The sequence below is a fragment of the Labrus mixtus genome, chromosome 19 (assembly GCF_963584025.1).
Source record: "Labrus mixtus chromosome 19, fLabMix1.1, whole genome shotgun sequence".
NCBI classification, from domain to species: Eukaryota; Metazoa; Chordata; class Actinopteri; order Labriformes; family Labridae; genus Labrus; species Labrus mixtus.
Window position 1 is genome coordinate 23526103 of NC_083630.1, and position 27292 is coordinate 23553394.

At 44.9% G+C, this 27292-nt stretch overlaps 2 protein-coding genes across 12 annotated transcripts in view; one reads left to right on the forward strand and one right to left on the reverse strand.

The window, feature by feature from the left end:
• The window catches only part of ackr4b (atypical chemokine receptor 4b), a 393880-nt gene that overhangs the window by 290530 nt on the left and 76058 nt on the right, over positions 1-27292 (reverse strand). The gene's annotated exons all lie outside the window — the stretch shown is intronic.
• Positions 1-27292, forward strand: part of si:ch211-285f17.1 (sickle tail protein homolog) — a 120205-nt gene that overhangs the window by 55043 nt on the left and 37870 nt on the right. For 7 of the 10 annotated variants that reach the window (XM_061065051.1, XM_061065055.1, XM_061065052.1 and 4 more), the window contains exon 2: positions 18446-18735. In XM_061065051.1, coding sequence (XP_060921034.1) covers positions 18446-18735 — 290 coding nt within the window. Of the gene's footprint in view, positions 1-16675; positions 16831-16870; positions 16887-18445; positions 18736-20261; positions 20553-27292 lie in introns of those variants that run through there. The other 3 variants (XM_061065053.1, XM_061065058.1, XM_061065061.1) reach the window with 3 other exon arrangements.

Here is a 27292-nt window from a genome sequence, read left to right on the forward strand (position 1 = left end):
GCCTACCTTCTCTGGTCCAAACAAATCCAGAGCATTCAGGAGCAGAATCTAAAGTTAGAAGGAGGACATACTGGCTGCAATTGGTGTAATATTCATCCTCGTTCTGATGAGAGCGGGCTTCTGTAGTTTTTTTTTTCTGCACTTCAGTGCCAATGAGTTCTTCTTCTGCCTCCGGCTTCACTCCGAGTAATGAAAGCCATCTCACACGAGCTGACATTTTCTCTCATAGAATAAGTCTTTTACAATCGTACTAAACCTCACAACCTGAATGGGGTTCGGTTAAACTGCCAGCGTTAATAAAAATCTCAAAATGTCCCGAGTGTGTAAAATCGTTAGTAATATTTAGCGGCCTTATTGGCAGAAAATCACCGTAGGTCTTTGAGTGTTTTCCATATTACTAAGCCCGGTAGTGACGCCGTCCTCGTCTTAGTTTTAATCTCAAAAGCTCCTTCACAACATGTGCTGAGAAACTCCATACTTTAAAGCTTTTCTCTACAGATCATATCTGTATTACGGGGCAGTCATATGGTTTAGCAGTCTATCATTACATGTTCCATAAACGGGAGAAACGACGGCGAGTAAAGAGTTTCCATTCCTCCAAAGATCCCACTCGAAAAACGTAAGGCCGCAGGACATTCCACAGCGCTCTGAACATTTCCAGGGTTTCTTCTAAAGGCAGGAAGAGGGGGAAACAGCCCCCTTCTCATTCACCTACACTCTTGTCTCCTGTGTGCCTTTGTCACCTTTTTTCTCATAGCACTTTTTGTTTTTCGAAGTTTCCTTCCCCTCAGGCCGGCTTTTCCTTTCATAAAGTGTGTGTATCCTCCCCCGGCAGCACAACAACAATGCCCTGCTTCATTTCTGCGCTCCCAAGATCTGAGACCGCTGGAGCCAATGGGCTGCTTGGCACATGCTAAAGCCATTAGGTGGTGGATGACGGTGGTTAGCCGCAGAGGCATCACAGAATAACCATCTCACTGCGTACATAATGAAGCCGAGGCGAGGAACGGGGCTGTGTGTGTGTGTGTGTGTGTGTGTGTGTGTGTGTGCACGTAGGAATGTGGAGCGTTGTCCGTCCAACCAGCGGACCAAAAAAAAATCATAAAGTAAGGATTACTATGCCTCACATGTTTGGACACAAAGCTGCTCACACCTGGTGTTAGCATGTGTCCTATAGAGACGGACAGAAAGGTTTCTTCCTGAGCTGCCCGTTTGGTTTGGTTGTCAGCGGCGTTTTCTGTCAGTCAAGTTGGATCCAAAAAGTTCACCATCCGGCCTGTACCCACCCACCGTTTGTGTTCCCTCATTTTGAATACCTCTTTGTACGCCTACCAAGTCCACCATGGGCGACTGAACATGGAGGCTAGCAGTGTGCAAAAACGCAGCATATTCATTGGCTGGTCGTTACGCAGCCGGTACTGTTAGCATGATAAGCTAGGCTAGCTAATCGAGAGCCACATCCCCTGAGAATGATTGACACACGATCAGACGAATCAGTGTTGAACTTTGACTCTTGGTGCATTAGCGATGTTATGCTATTGGTTCCACATAGCAACGGCCTTAGCAACGGCATTGACTGACAAATCAGTGATGATCAGGTGTTTTGTTTTGGTTGGTTAAAACCGGGACAGGGACTGTTTCTAAACCGGGACATATTAGTGTTTTATGGATACTTGTGGGGACTTGGGAGCTTGAAAACGGGACGGTCCAGGTCAAATCCAGATCCCCCCATAGAAACGCCCACAACCTCCTCGGTAGAAGACGCCCACTACACTGCGCATACATCAACATATCAGTTCATATTACCCTCTGTTCGAGCTTCCTGTTAATGTAGCTAAATGCTGCTCAGTATCTCCTCGGGCTGACAGATCCCAGCCGTGGTCGAGGAGGCGTTTTATTATTAGACTCAGACACATCCCATTTGGTCTCTCAGTCAGGCTCAGACAGTTTGATGGAAGACTCTGCGGAGCGGGAGAACGACTTAATTACATTCTACTATCTCAGTCTGAATTTTACTGGGAGTGCATTCATAATGTATGTCTTACTTAGCATCAGCGCGCCCCAATTCACAGTCGAGCAGTCGTCGAGGCGGAAACACGAGCTTGAGCTTCTGAAGATGTGCAGCTTACTGAAGGTAGAAATTGTCGGTTTGTCAATCAAGTTTTTATCTTCATAGCACCAAATCACACAAAAAAAAAGTTTTAGCAAGATTTCTATGTAGCACAAAGTTATGATACAGAGACACCAAAAATACAGTTAAACCTCAAACCACCCCACACTTAAAGGAGCAGTATGTAACTCTGACACCTAGTGGTTAAAATGGGTACTGCAGTCAAATTCTAAACATCATAGAGAGCTGTCTCCCCCCCCCCCCCTTCTCTAGAGTCCATGCTCACACAGGTCACCATGTGGTGGACTCTGAAGCTTCAGTGTTTATCCAGCTCTGCATGGGTCTGTAAACCTTTCTGTGTTCTAACCTCTCTCCATTTTTCAAAAGCATCTCCAATATTGAAAACTAATAATTCTAATGTCAGCATTAATTTATATTTTTGGCCTTCTGACACGAGTCCAATATTCACATCTCCACCTCCTCCGTTCACCGGTACCTTTTGTCTTTCCACAGTTGTTTGCCGGGCTAGGATTTGAGATGTGGGGTAGATGATATCTGTGTAAATACAAAATCAGCGCCCCGCCTTGGCTGGAAAAGTGCCCCATCAGAGGGATGAGAATCAGTCAAAACAGTTAAGTTGCAGAGGCAGATTTAGTCCGGATGCTGCTGATTTTCTCTGACAAATCTGACACTACTCTCAAAAAGAATCCTGTGAGACGTTTTTAAGCTTGTTGTGAAACGGGCTGAAATCCAAACTGATGTCTTGATTTGAATCAAGGTTGACTGTTTCTATGTAGCCATCAGATGAGGAAAAAGTAACATCCCGCTGTCGTACAGCTCTTTAAAAGCTTTATATGTGATGTTTTGATCCAGCAGATGTCGCCCTTGAGCACCAGCATGAAACCAAAACAACTCGCGCTGCATTGTTGTGTTAGCATGCTAATGCTAGCGATCTTTATTATGCTCGTATCTTCACACTGCATGTAAATTTACCTGAAATGAGCGTGATCTAGAAACACAGTTAAGCAGTGAGTACAGTATGTTATTCTTCTTTTCTCTAGTCCCTCAATTAAACAACTTTTATACACGAGGGGAGGAGTCAGCCGGCCGTCCTGGCGATGTAAACAAACTGAAGATAGGACTTTGAAAACTCTGAAAACATCACAGACAGTGGGACTCGGGTGTTACACCCATTGTAGACAGTCATGACTCACAGTTATTTTCAGAGGATATATTTGATTTCTACATTTAAGTGTGAAAAATCACATAGAAAGACTTTAATGAGTCTAGGTTTTCACATTAGAGAACTCTGCAGACACACATAGAGGACAATATTCTCCAAGATATGATGCTTCAAGCGGGGTCATCACAAGCCGGACTTTAATATGGAAACCATTTAGAGTGAGAACTAGCCGGGCATTTAGACCCTCAGTAGTTTTGAGTTTGGCTTCACTCTGCTGGGCTGGGCTCCAATTTGTGCAACAAAACTCGCATCTGTCCCACCGAGGGTAAAAATCTGTCTGTGTTGGTCGTCTTCCAGAGTCTTCTTTCTATGGAGCAGCTGCACTCTTCTCGTGAGATGATTGCTCTTACTTTGAGTGTCTCTTCTCTGATTTTTTCCATTTTTTTTCTAAAGGATGTGAAGGACACACAAGATTTCTGAAATGGTTCCCTTTTTTTTTTTTTTTTTTTTAAAGGGCCTTTTGCTGCACTGCAGATGTCGGTTCTGTGTGTTCACAGCATGTACACATTTTACAGTATCATCTCCATTGGGGTAATGTGTCACACAGTATGTCTCAGTAAGCTGGATTCTGTGCTGCTTTTGATCAGGCCAGAGTCCCCTCTCTAATCCGCTTGAGCTCTGGATGCTTGCCCAGGACACATATGTACACACACACACACACACACACACACACACACACACACACACACACACACACAAACACAAACAACCTCTCTCACAAATTGTGATTAAAAAACAGATGTAAAAGCGAAGCCAGAAAGATGAAATGGTCCAAAATCAATCAGATGGGATCAAGCTGACGTAACACATGGGACGTCGTTGGGTTTCCGGAGCCACTTTCAGGGTCGGCTTTGACATCACACATGCTAAGTTTTTGCATATCCAGTTGTATGAAATGGTGCTTTTTGCTCTTTATTCATAAACCTACCGCTAAATGACGTAATGCAAAGCTGCATTTTCACATCCTTACTCACACCTCATGGGCCTGATCTCTGCTCTGTTTTTTTTATTGCAGCTGCGGGACACAGACAGGATTAAGGAAATGTAACTGCTCTCTCCTTCTGTCATTTGTCGTTGTCTTTCCAGGATTCATTCAAAAGCTCTTTTAATCGCTCTGGGCTTAACTAAAAAAAAAAAATCTGCTAATAAACAGGTGTGAAAGCTGATGAGCGGGGAAAGAAAAGGGTGGAGAAGCAGGGAGGAGAGACGAAACAGCTCGCAGGATAAAAAGAGAGGAAGGCATGAGAAAGGAAAAAAAAGAGGCTGCTTCAGTTAGGAGTGTCTGTCATGGTCCACCCTGCATTACATCACTGAGATGCTTCAGCTCTGATGACATTGTGGGAGCTGGGGAGGGAGGCCGGCCCCTTGGGGATGATGTCATTAATAACCAATCAGAGACTTCCTGGCCAGTAGAGTCTGTTCAGCACCTGGTGGCTGTAATAGCGTCTTTGTCGTGGAGCCTTTGTGTCGTGCGTTTGTGCTTTTTTTTTTTGTGCTTGAGGTTATTTTTAAACAAATATTATTCAGACCTGTTCCTACCTCGGCCACATACAAAGTGTCAGCCGACTTATGTAAATATCAAAACACAAAAAGGAACTTCTGTGTGCTCAAGTCCATCCGTTCACTTGAGCAGTTTCTTCTTAACCCTTGTTGATAAGGAGCTGTGCTAAATGTCTGTTTCAGGCCGGGGGAGGTCATGCCTGCAGGACTCTTTGCATCCACTCTGGCACTTGCATTAAAACACTCTTATATATTTTCTTTTTGCAGCACTTTGCACAACCCAGAGACCAGAGCGCTACATGCTAAACAAGCCTTTAAAATGCAACTTGTGACCTCAGTGCTCAGTTTACGGGATTTAAGATTTACTGTCCAGAAGTCATTTAGAGAAAGCGAGCATGAATAGGCAGGTAGATGTTCATTATGGGGGGGGGGACGACGACATAGCTCTATTCACGACCAGCAAGACCACGTCCTCCAATAATGAGACGCACTCAATTCCCAGCTGACAATACTTTCATGTCATGCTGACAATGACTAGCTTTATTTAATGACTCAAGCTGTTTTCACATCTGCACTCCTGAAAATATGTAGATCATTTCAGGAGGATTGCTCCGGAGATTCTCCTGATCTGGTTGTTCACACATGCACCTCACAGCGGGAGACCATCCCTGACAGACAGGAGGGGGGGCAGAGAGTCCGCTATACGACTCTCTAATGACAATATACAGTAGCCAATGAGAGCGATCGGACTAGGAAGCGTCACAAACCTCACCCTCAACTGGCCCTGCAAATTAAATAACAGCCGCACATGATTCATCTTCTCAGTCAGGATCTCATCCGTATTGTTTCTCTCTTTTTTTTTATTTGCTGCAAAACAGAAGTCACAGCAGGACACACACCGAGAGTCCTCCATATTTGTTTTTCTTCTCAAGTCACGCAGGTTTCTGATCTTGTTTCTGTGAAATGGTTACTACAAACTGCAGGTGTGGGGTCTCTTGGTCTGGCTGAGTCGTCTAGTGTGTGCGTTCAGAGCATTAAAATGTTAAACACCGATTAAAACTGTCCTTATGTCCTCATCATCGGTTAAGATTTTAAAACCGTCTGGTGTGTAGCCAGCTTCACCTGAGAGGAGCAGAAGTCTAATGTCACTACAGGTGACCTCTTTTCCATTACCTGTTGTCACCTTGATCCATTGTTTACATTAAAATATAGATGAGAGCAGCTTTAAAGTTGTGATGTCTCTGTAATAAGGGGGCCGCAGCGTGTTGCATCCCCTCTTAAATCTTTATAATTCAGCCTGTTAGATTTCAGCACAGAGGCCAATAACAGCAGGGACAATATGACGCCCGGTTGCTGTTTCATACACAGAGTGTAATCAATCACTGGCATTACTTGTGCAGTTAAAACTGTACCCACCACAAACCCCCTCTGCCATCCACACACACACCCTGTGACCTGATCCCCCCCCCCCCCCCCCCCCCGCCTGGCTGCCCATTACGGCCCTACTGCGGTGAAACTATTCGACTTTGCAGGCACTCACTTTTCCACCTCTCCTCCCGTGGGAAAGCTGCAGCATTTACGTCGCTTGCAACCGCAACATAATACCGCCAGTGTTCTTTCTTCTCTCACTCCCCCCTTTAGGTTGATCACCTGAATTCTTGTGATTCAAATCTCCTCTTAAGATTTATGCAAACTTGTTTTTTCAGTGAATTTTACTTGACCTCAAACTGTTAACATTCTCAGTTTTTACATCGAGCCTTAAGGGGGGGCAGAGTGCACTTGGCCTGCACTGTCACACCTAATGCATACTTTCATACTTTCTGCATTAGAGATTTCTCATTCCTCACTCTGAGCGGGTCAGACCGAGCTGTCCAACATTCACAAACCTCCCAGCTCCTTTCTCCTGCAAAGAGAGCCTCAAAGCTGACCCACACATCTACATGCAGGCGGGCAGCACATATATTTCACAGATTAGGAACCAGGACAGAGGCACTAGTGTTCAGCACCCCCAACCCCCACCCCCCCTCTACTCGAAGGGGCCCATTTCACATCACTCCACCACCTGCATCACTTATCACCTCTCCAAAAGCTGAGTGGAGCAACTCGTCTCCGTCTGCTCTCTGTCAGGCAGATGTGAAGTTTTTAAGTGTTTGAGTGCTACATTTTAAAATCATACATCCTCGTTTTAAAGCCTGATGTCATCAATGAATTAACTGTTAGACAACTGCTGATGGTGATATCTGATTTCATCTTTCCTGCATTCCTAAATTGTGAGGTAGTAATAAGCGAGAAGTTAGCACGCTGTGCTAGCATGCAAAGAGGAAGAGGAGCTCAGAGCAGAGGGGGGAGAGCGAGTGAACACATGATTGACTGGCTGCGAAAAAAGTCGGGGGCTGTAAGCTGCTTATCGTTATGAAGAGAGTCAATTGCAGCGCAATCACTTTTTAATAAACTTGCAGAGAGAGAGAGCACGCATATTCAAAGACATATTTAAATGGAAGCCATGTGCAGGCTGAACGCGTAGTTAACCCGCTGCTGCTGCACTGAAGTCGCCTTTTCATTTTGCTGCAGTTTCATCTGCATGGTCATCTGTTTTCAGACGTGTCCTATACGACATCATTTTATCACCGAGTAAGACTTGTCAAACAGATAAGAACATGTGTTATCAACAGTTTGGAAGAAGACTGAGATTTTGTATTTAATTTTTGCAGTTCCTGTTGCAATACTGGGCAGCATCATGCAAGGCAGATGGACGCTCTGCAGCAGAAGTCTCTGTGCAGAACTGATGTCCACAGTGCAGTTATCATCATGATGTCATACATGAACAGACTCCGAGGATCATTTAGCCTTTAAAGAATAAAATATTACGCCCATGGAGCTATAACAGATAAATCCTGCATGAAGGTGAATGCTGAGAAGTTGTAGACGGGTTTATATGTTTATATATTTCATCCTTTTCACCTTCAGTGAAGGTAAATCAAATAAATCAAAAGGTATTCCAGTCACTTGTAAAATGTCTGATTTTGTTATTTTTTACTCTCTAAAATAGTTCTGTATATGAATATAATCTGTAGATGAGGAACAAGATGTTAGGTGTCTGAAAATTCCAGTTTCTGTTTCTGGTCTCCAGTTGTCCACTGGCTACTCTTCAGGCTCCGGCTGCATGTTGAGTTCATCACCATAATGCAGATTTTAACAGTTTTTTCCCTCAACTCAAACTCCATTCTTGCTCAAGTCGCTAGTTTCTTCTGCAGACAGGAAGCAGCACTTGGAAGAGGAAGTGTTGTTACTTAACCACAATTTGTTTAAAGGATCTCGTCAGGAGATTCTAAAGGTGGACTCAGTAGAAATGTTGGTTACAGCTTTGAAACACAACTTTCAAACGTGGCCCCCCCTCCCCTCCTCACTGCAGGATGTAGTGTGTACGTTTACTGCTTGTAGCTACACTGCAAGCTAACACACGCTAGCACAAGCTATCAGCAGGTGTTTTTCACCTGCCTGTCCAACAGGAAGTAGACCGACTCCACGTCCACGGGTAAAAGACAACACAAGGTTCACCCTCGTTTTAGAACGAGCTTTATCCACTTGGTGATTATATATTTTCTCTTCTTTGCCGCTACATCGTCCACGTCCGTCATGTTCCCCGGTCCAATCACTGAATTGTATCCACCCCTAAATTCACCTGCTGTGCTGTCATTGGCTGGAGGAAACACACCAGCTCCAGAGTCAGCCAAAACAAAGCAAAAAAAATCCAGTCAGAGGACAGCGTCTCTGCAGACACAGAAGGGACGATGGAGCAGATTTACTTCAGGAGAAGTTTTATATTTTTACTTTTTAAGAACAAGCTACTGATTACATCTTTAAAGTTTATCTTCAGCAGGGGAAAAAAAGAGGATGCATACTCTTCCTCTGTGTCTTCTGGGTGAATCTGCAGCTTTTCTCAACACCCCCCCCCCCCCCCCCCCAAGGACACCTCCAGCCGTCGCTGTTTCTGAGAAGACATGGTCGTCACGGGAGCGGGGCAAACATCTGAGCCGGTGGCTATAGAGGCTAACTCACACCTACTCTGGCCGAGGGTTAATGAAGTGTACACACTGCTGGGGTTTACTGGCAAACACATGTGCACTTTTTGTGCATACACGCACACACACACACACATAATTGCACACAGAGACACACTAACAAACACACCCGGTTCATTAAGCAGCACTTAGTGTCTCGGTTAATAAACGACGAGGGGAATATTCTGAAGCTGGTTTCCTCGTTAGAGATTAAAGAAGCACACAAAGTAACTTTTTTTTATTTTCTCTTTCACACTCTCACTCCCACGCTCTATATTAACCTCCCTGATCATTGCACAACACGCCCGGAGCATGTTCAACAACAGCACCCCCTGGTGGGATATAAATGCAGTGCATCTCAAAAAGGAGCAACAACTTGTTTAGTAGAGGAGGGCGAGAGAGGAGGAGGTGATGTGCTGCTGGGGGATTGATCGGGTGCTGATATCTGTACGGCAGGGGCAGCAGACAGAGACGCCGTGTTTGTGCTGATGAGTGGAGACAGCCAATAAACAGAGCTGTTTGTTTGAGTTGTCCGCAGGCTGTCTTTAGAGGGGAGTCTCAGGACTAACAGGCCGCCTCTCTCAGCTCCTCTTTGCTTTGTTTGCTTTGTTTTTCAGAGGGGGGGAGAGATAGAAAGAGAGAATAACCATCGATCAGAAGAGAAGCTTATAGTGATTTGAAACCAGGATTTTAAGTACCGCAGAACAGTGGGACAGTCTCAGGACTCTGTTAAACTTTATCGAAGTCTAAGATTGCTCAGCAGGAGGGGGATTTACTTTTTCACTTGAGTTAAAGATCTACAAGCCGAACGCGTTCAGAATAAGCAATCGCACTCGGAGGTAAAGCAGCAGTGAAATCAATTTGCCACACTTCATCGAGTGCAGCTACAGAGTCTAAACATGCACTATTTAACCTTTTTGTTTTGCAATGCTATGCTCTGATCTGCTGCTTCATAGCTGTTTTGATATCACATCCGCTCACCCCCCGACGCTGCTTCTATTCCCAGCGCTGACACTCACACACACACACAAACACACACACAAACACACAAACACACACACACACAAACACACACACAAACACACACACACACACACACACACAAACACACACACAAACACACAAACACACACACACACACACACACACACACACACACACACAAACACACACACAAACACACAAACACACACACACACACACACACACACACAAACACACACACAAACACACACACACACACACACACACTCTCACACGGCAGACCACATGTCTGTAACTCATATCTTTTTGGCAGGCTGCCTGTCAGGTTGGCAGCACTCTCTGTTTATAAGGTTTCACCCCGAGCGGAGAGTCTGGACAGGCCTGAGGATCCATCTACCCACACACACACACACACACACACACACACACACACGTTCATACTGTACTTACCGCTGATACACACATGCATCTTAATTGAAAGGAACGTTGCAATCAGTGTGTGTGTGTGGTGTGTGTGTGTGTGTGTGTGTGTGTGTACCGCAGAGCTCCGGGTGTCTGCAAAGTCTGAGCTGAGACAGATGCTGTGGTGGTCCGAGCTAACAGGGTGGAGACCCACGGTCATTAACAGTGACATGGCTGCAGGGAGATGCCTCATTAGGTGAGAATAGATTGGGGGAAAAAGAGAGACAGAGAGATAGTGAAGAAGAAGCAAAAGAAAGAGATAAAGAAGGAAACTGGCTGCTCCTGCCGTCCACCATTGTCCTCAAGGTTACTGTCCTGTGGAAGGAAGTTTTTCTTTCTACTGTTTCCATTCCTTGCTCGTGGTGGATTCATTGTGAGCTTTGGGTTATAATATGAATATAGTTTCTTGTTCTAAATCCATTTCAGCCCTGCTCAGAACAGGCTGTTTCTGTGTCTGTACCTTTAAATATGTAAATGAGCTGTGTCTGACCACGCCCCCTCTCTGGAAGGGCTTGGGTGTACTCGGTGCTTCCTCGCTCCATGTCCTATTGTTTACGGTGAGAAGGCAGACTCAGAGGGCAGAACAAACACCTAGCTGTGGGAGTGTCACCCACCTGGGGGAGGGGCTACTGCCCTTTGTGATGTCATGAAGGGAAAATCTCCAAACGGCCTGTTTGAGCACACATTTTCTGAAAAGTGAAGCAGGGTAAAAGACGGAGAGGATGGACTTTTCTCATCATTGGGGGGTTTGTAGACGGACTAGAGACACATGTTAGAGTTAGAGGAACATGGTGAAGTGGATTCTGCATCATGTGACCTTTAAACTGTGGATGGATTATTGCACAGAAATGATCTTTGTGGAATTTGTTGAATTATCTGCACACATGAAACACACATAGCTGGAAGTTACATCATTGGGACAATAGTGGCCTAAGAGTTTGAATTTTTTAGGTAATGCAAGAAAAATGTCTGAGTGATCTAAAAACTTTGACTGAACTTGTTATTGTCTGGACTTTAAAAGGATCCTAACGGCCTCTGGTTTTGCTGAAATGATTCAATTCTGACCTGAAACTTGAACAATAAACCAAAAGAATCGAAAGAAAGCGGCAATCATTCACAGCCTATTGGAGGAAAAGACTTCAGGGTTGAGGTCGCTCATTCACAATGGTCTCTTTGAATGTTGGATTTCATATGTGGACAATTTTCTTTGGCAGCTGGCCTCAGGCTAAACTCAGGAGTGAAACCCCTCGTATTTAAAAAAAATGAGGGGTCTCTTTGTGAGGAATCACGTTCACAATTGTCCTGTTTATATCGTTTTGTGCACAAATCAAAAGTGTTGACATGCCTTAAGATTTGAACATGCAAAGACTGAAACAAAAACCCTTAAAGGAAGTCAGATATTTCCTGCATACGGGTAGAAAGGATTTGATTGTGTGTGATAAATGTGGCCTGACTGCATTGCGTGTTCATTTTCAGCTTTGGTGTCACATGCAAAAAAGAAAGAGGTAATCTGTCGGATCAGCAACGAGTGACAAGTTGGTGTTGAAATCTGCTTCTTTTTCTTTTTTGGCTTTGAGCGGGTCACATTCACAGAATCTCTCACATTAGCCAGCGCTAAGAAGAGAGTGATGTGATGAGTGAAGGGCACGGAATCAGGTGGTGGTGGTCAGCAGGACAAGAAGTGTGACTGGTGGGAAACGGAGGTTTATTCAGCTGCAAGAATGAAGAGGAATGGGAAGATACAGTATGTCTTTTTACAAGCTATCATTCTGGTTTTGGGTCGGATTAACTTTCCTTTAACTCTAAATTAATCATTCGAATTAGCAATAAGAAAATCTCTACAATCCAAATGTGTCAAGACAATTAAATCAAAAACCACAAATGTCACTCTTGTGGTGATGAAATTCAGAGAACAGCAAACAGGATTGATTTTTGAAGATAACTCAATTTCATGGCTGTCAGATACTTGTATAGATATTTCAGTGTTTATTTCCTGCTAAAGTGTCTGACAAACATGTTTTTGTGATTGCATCATCTTAAAGGTCCAATCAGTGAGATGTGTAGAGAGTGAGATGATTAAGGTATCTTACCATATGATCAGACATTAAGGAAACATGCTATGTTGAAGTGCTGGCTTCTCTGACAACAATGCAGCAGTCAGTATTCTAACTTTAGATTCTGCTCCTGAATGATCTGGATTTGTTTGGACCAGAGAAGGTAGGCGCTTTTAAGGCGACCAGCTCTCTACAATGTTTAGAATCTGGACTGCAGTACCCATTTTTTTTTATTATTACTATTTCAGCCGACTTACAACATTTTAAAACTCTTTTTAAATGATATTATTGCAGTGATCTCGATGTTTATCTTATTCTAAATAAGATCACATCTGTTGATCTGCTCAGTTCCACTCGAACAGATCGCCTGACATCCAGACGCAGATAACTTCCACATCATCAGAATACTGTGAAATGCTCCGCGGTTGGAGCAGTGCTGTTACGTGTTCACATTATGCACGGCTTCCTGTGAGCTCTGCTTTTTATTGCACACAGCGGGGCTTTGTATCTGACTGCATACTTATGGGACAGTAACAGTAGAGGAGAGTGGGAGTGCGCTCAGGGATACATTCCTCCATAAATAAGTGACGACCACAGTAGTATAACTGCACACACAGCGGGAGGCCCCCCTGCTCCTCCTGTAAGACCCTGGGTGTTCACGGGCGAGTGTTTCATGTCTTTCAGCCGAGACGACCATCGTTTACTCAACAACGCTGGCAGCTGTGAAAGAGAGAGCCACATTCTTCAGCTATTGGAGTGAGACACAATTCACTTGCAGATCCCTTGTGACACGTTTTGGCCCCCGGAGTGCTGACAGTGAGCGTGCAGAGAGGCCGGTTGGTCCGGACCACAGGATGTAATTGTTGGTGGAGCTGCTTTAATTATGAGTTTAGGTTTTTGTTAACAGCTGACCTGCTCGTGATGAAGTGTGTGTCACTGTCAGGACACTGAATGCAACAGAAATATTTGACGCTCTTTGTTGTCAAATCCTTCCATTATCTTTACCGCTTTTCCCGTTCGGGGTCGTCGGGGTCTGGAGCCGATCCCAGCTGTCATTGGGCGAGAGGCGGGGTTACACCCTGGACCGGTCGCCAGTCAATCACAGAGCTGACATATAGAGACAGACACTCACATTCACACCTATGGACAATTTAGAGTCACCAATTGAACGGTCAATGGAGGTTCCTGGTTCGATTCCCCATCTGACAGGAGTCTCTTTGTGCAGGTTCCCTCCGGGTACTCCGGCGTCCTCCCACAGTCCAAAGACACGCTCGTTAGGTCCATTTTATTGTCGAATATGAGATGTAAATGCCCAAGCATCAGTCAGAAACCACGATAGCGTTTTACATTTTGTGTCTCCTGTGTCAATGTCTGAGAGGATAAGATGTCGGATACAAGCGGCCGAAATGAGCTTCCTCTGGCGGGGCGTTTTGGCTCGATCATTCATGGGGAGCTCGGAGTAGAGCCGCCTGCTACTCCTTTGTATCGATCTGAGTCAGTTGAGGTGGTTTGGGCATCTGATCAGGATCCTCCTGGACGCCTCCCTTTAGAGGTTTTCTTGGCACGCCAAACTAGGAGGAGACACCGGGGTAGAACCCAGAATCCACTGGATGGATTATAGACCCCGTCTAGCCTGGGAACGCATCGGAATCCTACAGGTGGAGCTGGAAAACGTTTCTGGGGAGAGAGGGAAGTCTGGGGTTGGCTCGGCCTCGGATAAGCAGAAGAAAAATGGATGGATAGAAGGATAGAATAGAACGACTTTAATGATCCCAAACTGGTAAATTGTGGTGTTACAGCAGCATATATACAATAAAACAATATAAGAATAGATACATAAATACTTAGAATATAAAAAATAAGAATAAGAAGAGATTTATACATCAAGGATTTAACTTAACATTTTTACTGGTTAAAAATAATGAAAAATGAAATACAGCCTTTATTCAGGCTGAATGTAAAAATACTTGCTGGAGGTAAGAGGTGTAAGTTAGCACTTACTGTATGTGTCATCATCTCCACTGAAACATAATGAAACATTTAGGTTCAGCTGTAAGTTTTCAAAATGACTGGGCATTAAAAACTCTAAACCTCTTTAAAACGTGTCTCTAGGCTTATTCCATGCATCATTTTCAAATGAACTCCGTGTATCTGGAGTTTGTCTTTTGCTTCCAGCTTTCATAAAGAGAAAAAAATCTGTCAGAAGAGGATGAAACATTTAGTCTACATAACTCGTTTCTCGCACCATCTGTTCCTATAGCTGTTATACACGACGTGCTCCAGCCTGTTCTCATGGGGGTTATTGCATATCGTTGTGGGGATACAGCCGAGGATAAGCAGTATGAGGTAAAAGGGAAAATTACAATATTTCCTCATGTGCTTTACATTGTCTTGTTTCTATTGTTTTAAGTTGTTATTCCCTTTTATAGACGGTTTAATGGGTGAAGCACTGAAGTCACCAAGAGGACATTGAAGTGTGCACGCTGCAGAAGACCACGTGCCGCTGTTGCTCTTTACGCTGCTGCTCTATCGAGATAAACGTCCTCTGAAGGACATTTAGTGAGCTGACTTTAGTCCTCTTGCGGTCGTGCACCTGAAATATTATTCCAACCGTCACAACAGGGTCCTAAGTCTCTGACTAGACTCTTCTCCTCTGTCGCCCCCCGGTGGTGGAATGAACTTCCAAACTCCATGTGATCTGCAGAGTCCCTCTGCACCTTTAAGAAAAAGCTAAAGACCCAGCTCTTTATGAATACCTACTAACTTAATGATGATGGTCTCCATATTATTGATGATGATGATGGTAATGACGATGGTTTTTGTTTGATAACGACGACTTATAAGATGGTTTCTATACTGATTGGAGCTCTCAAGAACTGCCCTCAATGTTGTGCTTTGCCTCTGGTCACTTCCTGTCAGCACCTGTGTGTCCAATCAGATTCAAAGCTGATCGTTTGCTCTTACTGACATTGTTCCCTTTTTTCTAGATCCTTGCTTGTGTTGTTCTTACTCTCTGATGTACGTCGCTTTGGATAAAAGAGTCTGCAGAGTGAATTGTAGAATTGTTCACAGTTGAGTGTGCTCATCGTATCATATCATATCGAATCGTATTGAATTTTGTCGCATCATACTGTATTGCACTCCAGTGTATCGTATCGTAGCGTGAAGCTAAGCTAACTCAGTTCCACGTTCTGATCAAATAACTTGATTGTCTGCCTGTTGTTGTGACTAAGTGCCCGAGCATGTGAGTGAGCGGCCTGAAAGCAGACTGAAAGTGGGTGGGATCAGACTTGTCTCCATATGTTAGACATTATCTGTCAGCTGCTGCATTGTGATTGTTCATGCACACACACACACACACACACCCACACACACACACACACACACACACACACACACACACCACCACTTTCAATTACATGGCCCACAAAGTAGGCCATTGATCCCCTCACGTTTTCCTGTTAAGGGATGTCAATTTGTGCCTTTTCCTTGCACATTTAGATCAGGTCACTTACATCAGCAGCTGCAAAGGAAGAAAGATCTAAAGCAGGATTCAGTACATCCATCCACCCCCCCCCCCCCCTCCTCTCAGCCTTCATATATACAGACGTATATCCGTTACAGACGTGTACTCACTGACATGTTTGCACAGTATATGAAGCCGACAAAGTGTGTTTGCAGACTGTCAGACAAACAGTACGGCGTTGCTTTCCACAAACACAAAGAAGCCTCTGTGTCTCCTGTCGTCCTTTCCTAATTGGAAACAACACCGTCGTGCCTGCAGGAATGGCGCTTGTCTTTAAATTTAGTGTGTCGTGTTGATCAGATAACTCGATCACATATTAGCGTGCAGCTCGGAGCAGTTGGGATGTGGCTGGGAACAGAAGTAGGTTATGACACATTTGGATGCGTGCGAGCGAGCGTGCGGCGGCGGGCCTCTCTGCAGGGACTCGGTTAAACAAGAGACAGATTGCAGACACGGTCCCTGATAGAGAAACAGAATGTGTGTGTTTTGTTTTTTTTTAGACAGTTTGATTGACACCTGTTAGTCTCAGGGCGAGGAGAGTTGCTTCTTTAACAAAACTCCCTGCATGCTCTCTGTCTTTTTCACACACATTGACATTCAGGGTAAGAGACCCCTCCATGCTAGCAGCAGAGCCTTTAGCCCCAGGGTGAGGAAAGGGGGGGGGGGGGGCTGTAGTCGCTCTGTGTCCTGGAATGCAGTTGACTTTCTAAATCCCCTCCAAGTCTATCCTGGGGCTGCGGGGCAGGGCCTATCTCAACGTCTCTACGTCTGGAATCTCTAAGCAAACCCGACTCACCCGGCCTCACTCTGTCGCCGCCACTGTTTGTGTGTGTGGAGTGCAATGGAGGAAGAGAAAGCAGACGAAGACAAAGATTGCTCACTCGGGGAAGGTAACGAGCGTCCTGACATGCCACACTGCAAAAATGTATTTCAGATCCTTTTGGAGGTTTGTGTTCTGTCTGCTGAGTGTGATTTGGTTAGCAGTGGGGGGAAACTGTTTGGGAGTTAAAAATAGGATTGGAAGTACATGAGACTGCTGTGCTAAAGTTGAGCATGCAGGGGGTGTGTGTGTGTGTGTGTGTGTGTGTGTGTGTGGGGGGGGTTGTTGGGCTGATTGTGCTGGTGACAGAGCTCGATCATGACGCACGACCATTCAGTGTCAAAAATGAAACCTGCCTTTTTTGTGTTTCCTGATGCGGGCACTAAGCGTGTTGTCGTAGTTACATCTGAACTAAACAGACTGAAAGAGAAAGGAAACAGTTTCTACCCTCGAAGCGTGTGTTTTCTTCCCCGTCCCAAGTCGTTGCACTAGTTAAATATGAAGCTACTCCTTTGAGAGGAGAAACAGGAGAATTCCTTTTTTTCTTTTCATCTGTAGCTCTCAGCGAGCTTTCAAAGCTTTCAAAGAAAAAACAAGAAGAAGAAGAAGCAGAGCCATATTAAGCCACCCAGCAAATAATGGAAAATCACTTGAAATATCCTCCTTAACTACTGAGGAGCTGAACGCCGTAAGAGGCCCCTTTATTGTCTGATTACCCTCTGAAAGGTACACATTATAGCTCTACCTGCCTGTCAGAAAACAAGCCACAGGATCTGCTCCCTTTACTGCTTCTTCTGCTGCTCTCTCCTCCTGCTTCTCTCCTTTATTTCTCCTCACCTTGCTTCTCTTTTTGCAGCGTAGCTTTCAGATTGACGGATTATAAATGTATTACTGTGTGCCCCCTGATGGATCCAAGACGGAGACGAAGATGATGACGTGCATGAGGAGGCCGTGTTGATTTTTATCCAATTTGATTCCAAAAACAAACATCTTAAAAAAGAATTTGATATGTGACTCAGAAGTCTCCGGCTGAGCCCAGCTGTTTCACACAGTCATCAAAAATAGAGTAAGACATTCCCCTCCCCGATGTTTTTCATTGAATTAATGATTTTGCAAAAGCTCTGGCTCTCACAGATGCTCTGGACATCTTTTTACGAAGTTTATGCGTTTTGAGTTAATGGCTATCTTTGGCTCTTCTTTAAAAACACAAGATGCTCAAAAACAGCTGTTTCACTTCAGTGTTTTCATCGCCGACACTGTGCCTGTCACATTAAATCGCTGTAATGTGAAACAGAATAAATATGAGACCCAACTCGGGCGACTGCAAAGCAGACGATGTTTATTTTCTGCGTGCTTGTGGAGGGAATATTAACATCGTTTTTGCATATGAAGTCAGTTTCCTCTTTTTGGTTTCCTCCTCACATTGAACAGTGTTTTTTTATTCCATTTAACAAAGTAACAAGGTCTCACATGGTTGAACTCACCCTGACATGCCCTCTGCATGAACTATGGAGGAATAACACACACACACACACACACACACACACACACACACACACACACACACACACATCTACACACACACACACACACACACACACACACACGCTCTTGTTGTTGATGTCAAAACAATCAGCGGTGCACATGCTGACCCCTCGTCTCCGTGTCCCCCTCTGTCCCCTCAGAACAAACAAAAAGCAACCTGAAGGTAACCTCCCCGGAGGACGCCGAGCACGCCGTCCGCAGACAGGCCTCCTCCCCAAATGGGACGCCCCCCTCCAGAGGGGATGCCAAAGGCAGCCGCACGGTCCCTCGGAGACACACGTTAGGGGGCGCCCGCGGCTCCCGAGAGATCCTGGCCATGCAGCCGTCGGACATGGACAAGAAGAGGGAGGCCTTCCTGGAGCACCTGAAGCAGAAATACCCCCATCATGCATCGGCCATCATGGGTCACCAGGAGAGGCTGCGAGAACAGGTCAGTGGGTTTAAGAGAGTCCCTATTAGTTTGATATGATTTATTCACCTGTTGTTTCTTTGTTTCATATTTTACATGTAACAGCACATTTCAAAGCTGTGAAGAAGACACATGTGTGAAGTGCAATATATAAAGTTGGAAATCGTTCATTTTCTTAAACGTCTGTAACGAACCTATCAGCACCAAACGCTTGGTAATCATATAAACAGCCAGCAAGAGAACAAAACATGAGCAACACAACCTGTTAGTGTAAAAAAGAAAAGAGGAGGCGGAGGCGACAGATAAGGAGAAACCGCACTAATCACCCTTTTGATTTTATTATGGCTGAGAGGGATGCATTATTAGGGGTGTGTCTGATCTGACTGACAGGCGAGGAGCTCGTCGTCTCGTTTGTCTGGAGGCTAAAGGACGGTCTCTTTGTCCCGTTTCTATGTTGACAGAAAGTTAGCTTGAGACGGTATTTTTCTGATATTGTGACGCCATGTTGGGCTCCAAAACTAGAGCCATCAGAAACCAGCGGGTGACGTCTCTGAGACTTCATGTTTCATACAGTCTATGGTCGCTCATGCCAGAAGGAGGTTAACTAAGGATCTTAAGGAATGGACACAACTCACACATAAATATGTAGAATCTATTAGTAGTAACCAGTATGTAGAACTTCTTCTTCTTCTTGTCTTTTGTGTCCACCCTCGGAGTTGCAGGTATTTTTATTGTCCCTTGCAGACTGAGGCAGCAGCACATCAGCTCCAAAACAATTTCCTCCTGTTTTCTTCTTTTTTTTTGTTTTGCCGCGGGGTTAAATGTGAAGTCTGTCCTATAAATCTGCCTGTCAGAGGTTTTCCCTCCCACAGCCGCTGTGAAACACTGAGGTTTCAGTGAGGAGGTAGAAGAAGAAAACACCAGCACCACAAACTAAATCATCCATCCAGTCTGAAGCCGGTTTAGATCTCCATAACTGCACTCGTGTAGAGTTTGATGTGATCTAAAACTGTGAATAGAATTTGTCTCAGTGTTGTCTATCTCCTCGTTCCTCTGCTTTTTTTTGAAGTTTAGTACCTTGACGACCGGGGGGGAGGGTGACCCAGAAGTGGACACTCGGATCACCTGGTCATTGTGTGTTTGTTTGCTCCGGGTCAGAGGAGACAGAAGGGAGGGGCATGCTGGCTTTTGTAGCCAAAACAATTGAAGTAATGGTGAGACTGGCACCGAGCCACAGGGGAGCTCCAGGCATTGTGCAAGAGGGATTTTGTGTGCTTTCTTTTTTTTTTTCAGACCAGCCCACTCAGCTCTACCTGCATGCGAAGTTAACCCTTTTCATGAGGTGGCCTACTGATTCAATCCAGCACTCCAATTTGCATAAGTGATATCAGCCAGCAGGAGTGAATGTGTTATATAATTCTACTTTGTTCATTATTTAATCAACAAGTGCTCAGCATAAGGTAGGCTGTTCACTGCAGAGGGAGAGAAGGGAGGAAAAGGGTTTGTTGTGAAATGTAGGCAGTCAGACAGGTAAGTTCGGCTCCGGATTTTTGGGGTGGAGTCAGCGTTGCCATAGTGACTCGTGATGTCACCGCTGGAGGGGGCTCAGTTTACGTGTAGGTGCCTGCTGGAGCGGACAGGCTGGGAGGGAGCTGTGCAGAGTGCAGGGGGAAAGCTTTCTCTGCAGAGAAGAAGGCGATGGATCTGAAGACTGTGTGGAGGCATGGCGCTCTGTGCGAGAAGTCCGCGGAGGAATAGAAACTAACTTTTTTTAAGAAGAAGAAAAAGGAATACACTGAACGCCCCGGCGCCTCCAGCTCGAGAGGAGGGGATTAAAGGTAGGAAACTATCGGACATTTAGTTCTTCTTTGCAGTCGGCGCACTGCAAGACTTTTTAAAAACAGCAGCGGAACGACTACAACATGCATCGACTGCTGCTGCGCGTTTTTACGCAAAGTTGCGCGTACGGAAGATGTTTGTGCTGCGAGCAGGCTGCAAGGTGCTGCAAACTTTGGGGGGAAGGGGGAGAGGAGGGGGGGGTCGCTCGTCAACTATTTGAGCGCGACTGCTTCTTGAGTTCACTAAAGGTAGCCTTGAGGTTGTAAATCATAGATAATAACACGATCACCTGCAGCTCCCCGTCATCCTACAGATGCCACTTTACGATTATCTATGTGAAGGACTTCTTTCTTTTATCTATTCTCGTGAGTGGAAGTTGAGGTTTCCACACTGAGGACGTGTTTTTTTCGTTGCACAGTAAAGATGGTGTTATGATCATGGAGAGATGGCTGATGATTGGTTCTAAGTTCCTCTTAATGCTGCAACGTCATAGTTACGATTCTGAATCCGAAATCTCAAAGATTGTTTGTGTTATTATTATTTACTGAATAACTTTTACACTCTCTGCCATGCCACATAGAACCTTCAAAGGATATTATTATTATTACCATGATGACTTCCCCTGTTGAATCTTTAATTGTTGATGTTGCATTTTTAGCATCTCCCTGCTGGCATGCATAAAAAAACATGTTATGTCATTAACTCGTTTCAGTGGATTTAGGACGTTTTTGCTTGTTTGTTTTTTTCTTGGATAAGGAGCTTTTTTATCTTCCCCTCTGATAATACATCCAGGATAGCATGGAGCATTTTGTGTGTTTTTAAGGCCAGCTCACACACTGTTGGGAAATATTTTATAAGGAGCAGCAAGGGGGAGACTACCCCCCCCCCCCCCTCTGCCAGTGTCGTCCTCATTAGCAGAATATATTTCAGGCAGTGCTTTCTTAAGTTTTATTCCAAATCAGCTGTTTCCATAACTCTTTGAAGTTCTTCCTTTTAGCTGCTGAGATGCAGAAAGAAGCTGATGTGATCTATCGGTTGCTGATTGTCACTTTTTTAACCACACAACACTTTTCAACATCAACCTCGGGGCGACACTCCTCCTCGTGTGTTATTCAGATTTGTGGAGTGAGACTTGAACGCATCACATCGAGGAAGAAGATAGAAGACACTGTCACACACAACAGGCAGGCAGGGCGGGGCGGGCGGGTCCGGGCACGACTTTTCAGGGGAGTAAATTAATCTCTTGGAAATGAAAAAAAAAAGAGATGATTGACAGCTTGATTTGTGGAGTCTGATTAAAGGACGTCAATAATGTAACTGTTGATTTAAACAGCTGAAGATGAAAAGCAAAACAAAGCCTGAAAAATGACAAGTTCATTGAAGCGTCTGTCAGGTCGGAGGTAAAAAATGATTCTGCCGTGAAGATAAACAGCAAGAAAACAAGTCGAGCGGCTGTGTGTGAGTGTGAGAAAAAAAAAGCGTTCACACACTCGTGCGTCGCTGACCTTACAGGAAAGGCAACATCAGTGGCAACAGTGCGTGCTTCAGAGGTGACAAAGAATCGTCTCTCCGGAGGTTTCCAGTTACAAAGGCGGAGATTAATCAAGGTCAGGCGGAGGTTGGGAAGATGATATTCCTTTAGTTTGAAAAGTGAGGATGACCCCACTCCACCCAGCACACACACACTCACACACACACACACACTCACACACACACACACTCACACACACACAGGCTTATTCTTTTATAAGGTACCCCTCAATTCTTCCGTCTGTGATCTTTAAATCCTCGACAAAAGCGAGAAGGTTTTCATTTCCTCCTCTCCTCATCAGGCCTGCAAAGACCTGGATCCCACCCAAGGGGGATGAGATAATATCCCATTGGTCTTTACCGCCACCCGTCCTCTCACCCCTCTCTATCTGTGCCCGGGGGGGGGGGGGGCTTTCACCAGCACAAACTGAACCGCTCCACCGATCACAGAAACACACATGCATGCACACACACACACACACACACACACACACACACCGAGTCTGTGTCTGTGTGTGATGAGCTGTGACTTACAAGGCCAACGGTTTCCCTGCAGAGAGGAGGAGGAGCCGCCATGTTAGCACAGCTGTCTGTCTGCAGCTGTGGACAGACAGACACACGTTAGAGAGAGAGAGAGAGAGAGACAGGTCAGTCAAAGCTTCATGTGATAATCCTCAGGATGCTGAGTGCACAGGTTCAGGTAACGGTGTCAGGGTGGGGTTTTTTTTGACAGGCGCTTATGATGTTGTTTTTGGGTTAGTTTGTATGTTGGATATTTTTATGCACCAGTCAGAATCGACCAATGAGAGTCGTCGATTTTAAATTATAGAGAGAAACTTGTGATGCACAAATTATCTTTTTCAGACAACTTTTTCACTCAGACCTTTTAGAATCACAACGAGTTAGTTATGGCACTTTTTTCACAAAAGCATCGTACTGTAAGTACGCTCAGCAGGCATGACGTCTTTTTTTTTTTTTATACTTTATTTTTCATTTTTGTTTAACAAGAAACACAGAACAAGTGAGGACTAGGGCACTAAGACAGCATGAATAAGATCAAATACAAGAATGTAAAAGGCACAGGTACAGAACATAATGGATGGTACATTCTAATGAAACAAGATATATTTAGGAGTCTTTATCTTTGTATAAATCCCATTTTCTCCAAATATTCTTCTCCCTTCTCCTTTTTGAAGTCGCAGGACAAAAGTCATTTTTTTCCATAAAGCTGATTGAATTCACAAAGTTCCTCAAGAAAAAGTAATCGCTTTTTTACTTGTAAAAGGTATATGTCCTTTTTACCAAGACCTTCAGGATTTTTTCCTGAGGTAGAGGGATGTGAAAGAGAAATCCAATGTGATGTTCAGAGTCTCTGCGATGAATAGTTTCACATCTTTCCAGAAGCTCTCAAGACCAAAAAACATGAACACAGCAGGCATGACGTCTTTGTACCTTTTTGAACACACAAATTTCAGTATTCACTGGTCATAATTTCAAACTGCTTTTTTTGTGTGTAACTTCAATCATCTCCAGTTATCTTCTGTGTGCAGATCGTTTTGATTCGTTTGCAGGGAGTGAGCAGAAAATATTCTTTGTAGCTGATGTTATCAGACATTTTCAAAATGTCACTCTGTAAGGTTGGGATGACCTTTACGGCTTTTTCCATCAAAGTCAGACTTTAACTTTTCAGGATGGAAGAAGAAGAAGAAGATATAAGATGATCATTCAGGGTCTGTGTCCACAGGCGGCGTTTTTCAGCGCTCATCATCTCAAGTCCTATGAAGACTTTTAGAACAGCGCCAACGCTCGTCAGTGTCACTTCTCCCTCACTGACGAATCAAAATCAAGAAGGGGGGCGGGACTTCAGATATCAGCTTTGTTAACAACAATGGCGGAGGAGAAGCTGCTGCTGATGTCAGGACACGACTCCTTTAAATCATCTTCATGTTTCCTTGATTTAAAGCAAATATTAAACTTAACTTATGTATCCTAGCAACAATAAGTGCTGGTGAGAAGCACTCTGAAACAGCGGTTTTGGGCGCTGCCAGTGCACACAGCGCCGTCTGTGGACACAGGAAAAGAGACGCATTGGAAAATAATCAAACACAAAAACAAATCCTTCAGAATGAGTCGGTTGGCAGCAAGTCAAAAACAAAGTTAAATTCATTTAGAAAAAGATGCACTCTGTAACGAGATCAACATCAGTAAGATTCCAGGTTGCACAATTGAAGTTTCCTCCCACCACTTCATGTTGAACAAAGCGTTCAAAGTGTCCCATTTGTTTTCAGTAATGGCAGTTAATGTGCTGTTGACTGTTCTTGTGTGTCTTTTTGAGGCATTGCAACATTTTAGCCAATCCTCCACATTCTGCCTGCGGGGCGTCTGGCTCTGCTAGACCGGCCCCGGCTCCTTAAGACCAAGGTCAGCCAGATAACACCGGCTCCAGGTATTCATCATCTCCCTGCAGAGATTTGACCATAAATGGGAGGGGAGGGAGGGGGGGGGGGGGTAAGGCAGGAGTTTAAGGGGAGTTTGTTCCTCTTCTGCACCAAAAACAGCTCAAAGTAAAGGATCACTCACTCTCATAGAGTTTTCCTGCCGTGGTACGAGTATCACAAGAGACGATCCAGTCAGCACACACTCACTGACACATTTACACCCATGGGAGATTTCCACAACACCTCTTTGTCGAAGCCTTTATTGCACCTTGTGTGTGAAATCACACAATCAGACCCTGTGTGCTGCAGGTCTGTTTCTAATCATCGCGTCGCCTCCTCCTCCTCCTTACTGACCATCAGGAGCTGCTCTGCTTTTTAAATAGCATCCGACACCTCGGCATGAAAACGCTAACACAAACAAGAGGCACAAGGTTAAGACCTGCCATTTAACAGGGGTTATGTGGTCTTTGTTTTTGGGGGTGCAGCACCCCAACAGAGGGGACATGTAGTCAGGGAGAATGGCGCCAAGGCCGGACTAATCCCGCCTGTTGTGGGGAGGGGGGGGTGGGGTCGTTAAGCCTGTCTGACAGAAGGCCCTGATGGACCTGCTTCTGATCACGGCTGATAATGAGTCGAGCCAGACAGAATTTTTACACTCTGTCTCGAGCTCAAAGGCAGCGCTTTAATCAGACCAGCTAATCAGGTCTGAGCTCCTTCCAGTGTACGCCGCAGCATCATAACAGAGGATGAATAAGCCCGGGCTTAAGTCGTCTTTAAGTTTATTGTTGCTCTCTTCTTTGACAGACAGGAAGTCAATATGATGACGTCAAAACGATCAGTTGTCAGTTTGTGCTAAACATCGGTGTCTGTCTTGATTTTTAACGATTGCTACATTTCTGCTAAGCTGAGCTAATCACAGGTCACCATGTCGGTGAACTGCACGTTCCAGTGCTGCGATGCTTCATTTCTCTGCTCCCTCAGGTTGCTGATGTTCCACATGCTCAGGAGCATCCTGTCTTAAGTCGTTATAGTCAGATGCAAGTTTGAAAAATCCTTAATTTCAACGTGTTCTGTTGATTTATTGGCAAAGACATTCCAAGCTTTATGACCAACCTAAACCAAATGCTGAGCAAGCAGGAGGGCTCTCTCTCTCTCTCTCTCTCTCTCTCTCTCTCTCTCTCTCTCTCTCGCCGTACCTTTTGCTCTGCAAGTCTTTGCATGCAGCTCAACATCTGGACTCCACCTTGGGCCAAAGGTATGAACCTCACTTCAAAAGGCAGAGCAAGAGACGGAGGCACAACGGGATGATCTTACCGCTGACAGGACCGGCTCCAAGCATCTGGTTCAAAACCCCATTTTTTTGATCTCTTGGAGCTTTATTTCCAGTTGGTCCTTCTCAGCTGCGGAGCAAAGGGAGGAGAGCGGTTGGTGTTGGTTGGAGAAAAGCATGGCAGCGCCTTGGCTTAACGGCAGGAAAAAAATGTATTTTCATTTTTATAAAAGAGCAGATAGAAGAAGAAGACTGAATGTTCCTTCAGTAAACAACATGACAGAGATGATGTACAACCAACTGGAATATAAGTATACAGGAGGAAATTATATACATTTTCACATCAGCAGTTAATTGAATGAATCATAACTTAGACGACTGGACAGAATAGGAGCATGTGCTGCACTTCATCACAGCACCTCCTCTTTAGGTTGACATAATAATCTGCCTCAACTATAGCTCACATTTTACATTTACAATCTTTCACTGTGCATCCATGCCGCTCAGCTCTCACTGTGTTTGGTTAAGTTCAGAGCCTTTACACTTTGCAGTTGGTGTTAACATGCAAAGGGTTAAAAAAGGGTGCTGTTGTTTATTGACAGTGAGAGAGCTGGTGGCGTTGTGTCGACCCATCACATGTAGCTGACCGATTCAGTCGGAGCTGAGAGGTTCTAGTGTGTGAGCACTGAGCTGTGTTTCTTAGTGTGACTCCCCCCGGAGGTCAAAAACAGGTCACTGTGGTCAGGAGTGGATAATGAGGGAAAATGCATGTTACTACCAGGAAGTGAAAGAGGGAGGGGGGGAGGGGGGGGGGGGGGGTACAATGGACAGTAAGAAGAAAAACAAGCATGGATGATAACAACTGAAGTGTAGAATAAACTGTCTGACAGTGTTTACACGACATGATGTGAAGCAGAACAGGAAATGCTTTATTAAAACTTCAGTTCATGTCTGATTATCTGACTTCTACTCCACACACACACACACACACACACACACACACACACACACACACACAGGAACCGTCCTCTGGGAGAGTGGGTGTAATTAATCTTAGGCTCTGTGGAGGAGCGTCTCTGGTCCTCTGTGACTTGTTAATTAGCCATGAATAGGGTCGCCATTATCAGGGAAACACGCTACCTGACACTTGACAAAACGCAGTGATTTAAAACCAGGCGAGACGTCCTAATTCATCGTTAGCTGCAAAACAGCTTCAAGACGTAGCGGGATGATACCCTTTGCGTGGCGTTGGAGTATATGTGAGCTCAGGAGTGTACAGCATGATGCGGCGGATGCACGACTCGGAGAGAAGAAAGCCGTCTTTGTCTTGGTGACCACATGCTTGGAGCCTTATGAACACACATCCACACATTCCCAGATATACGCCCCGAGAGAGAGAGAGGCTCAAATTAGACCTGGAAGGCCTTTCATTCCACCTTATACGAGAGCCGCTCTCTGGAGTGAAACCAGCAGGTTCATGTGAGGACGTGTCAACTAAACA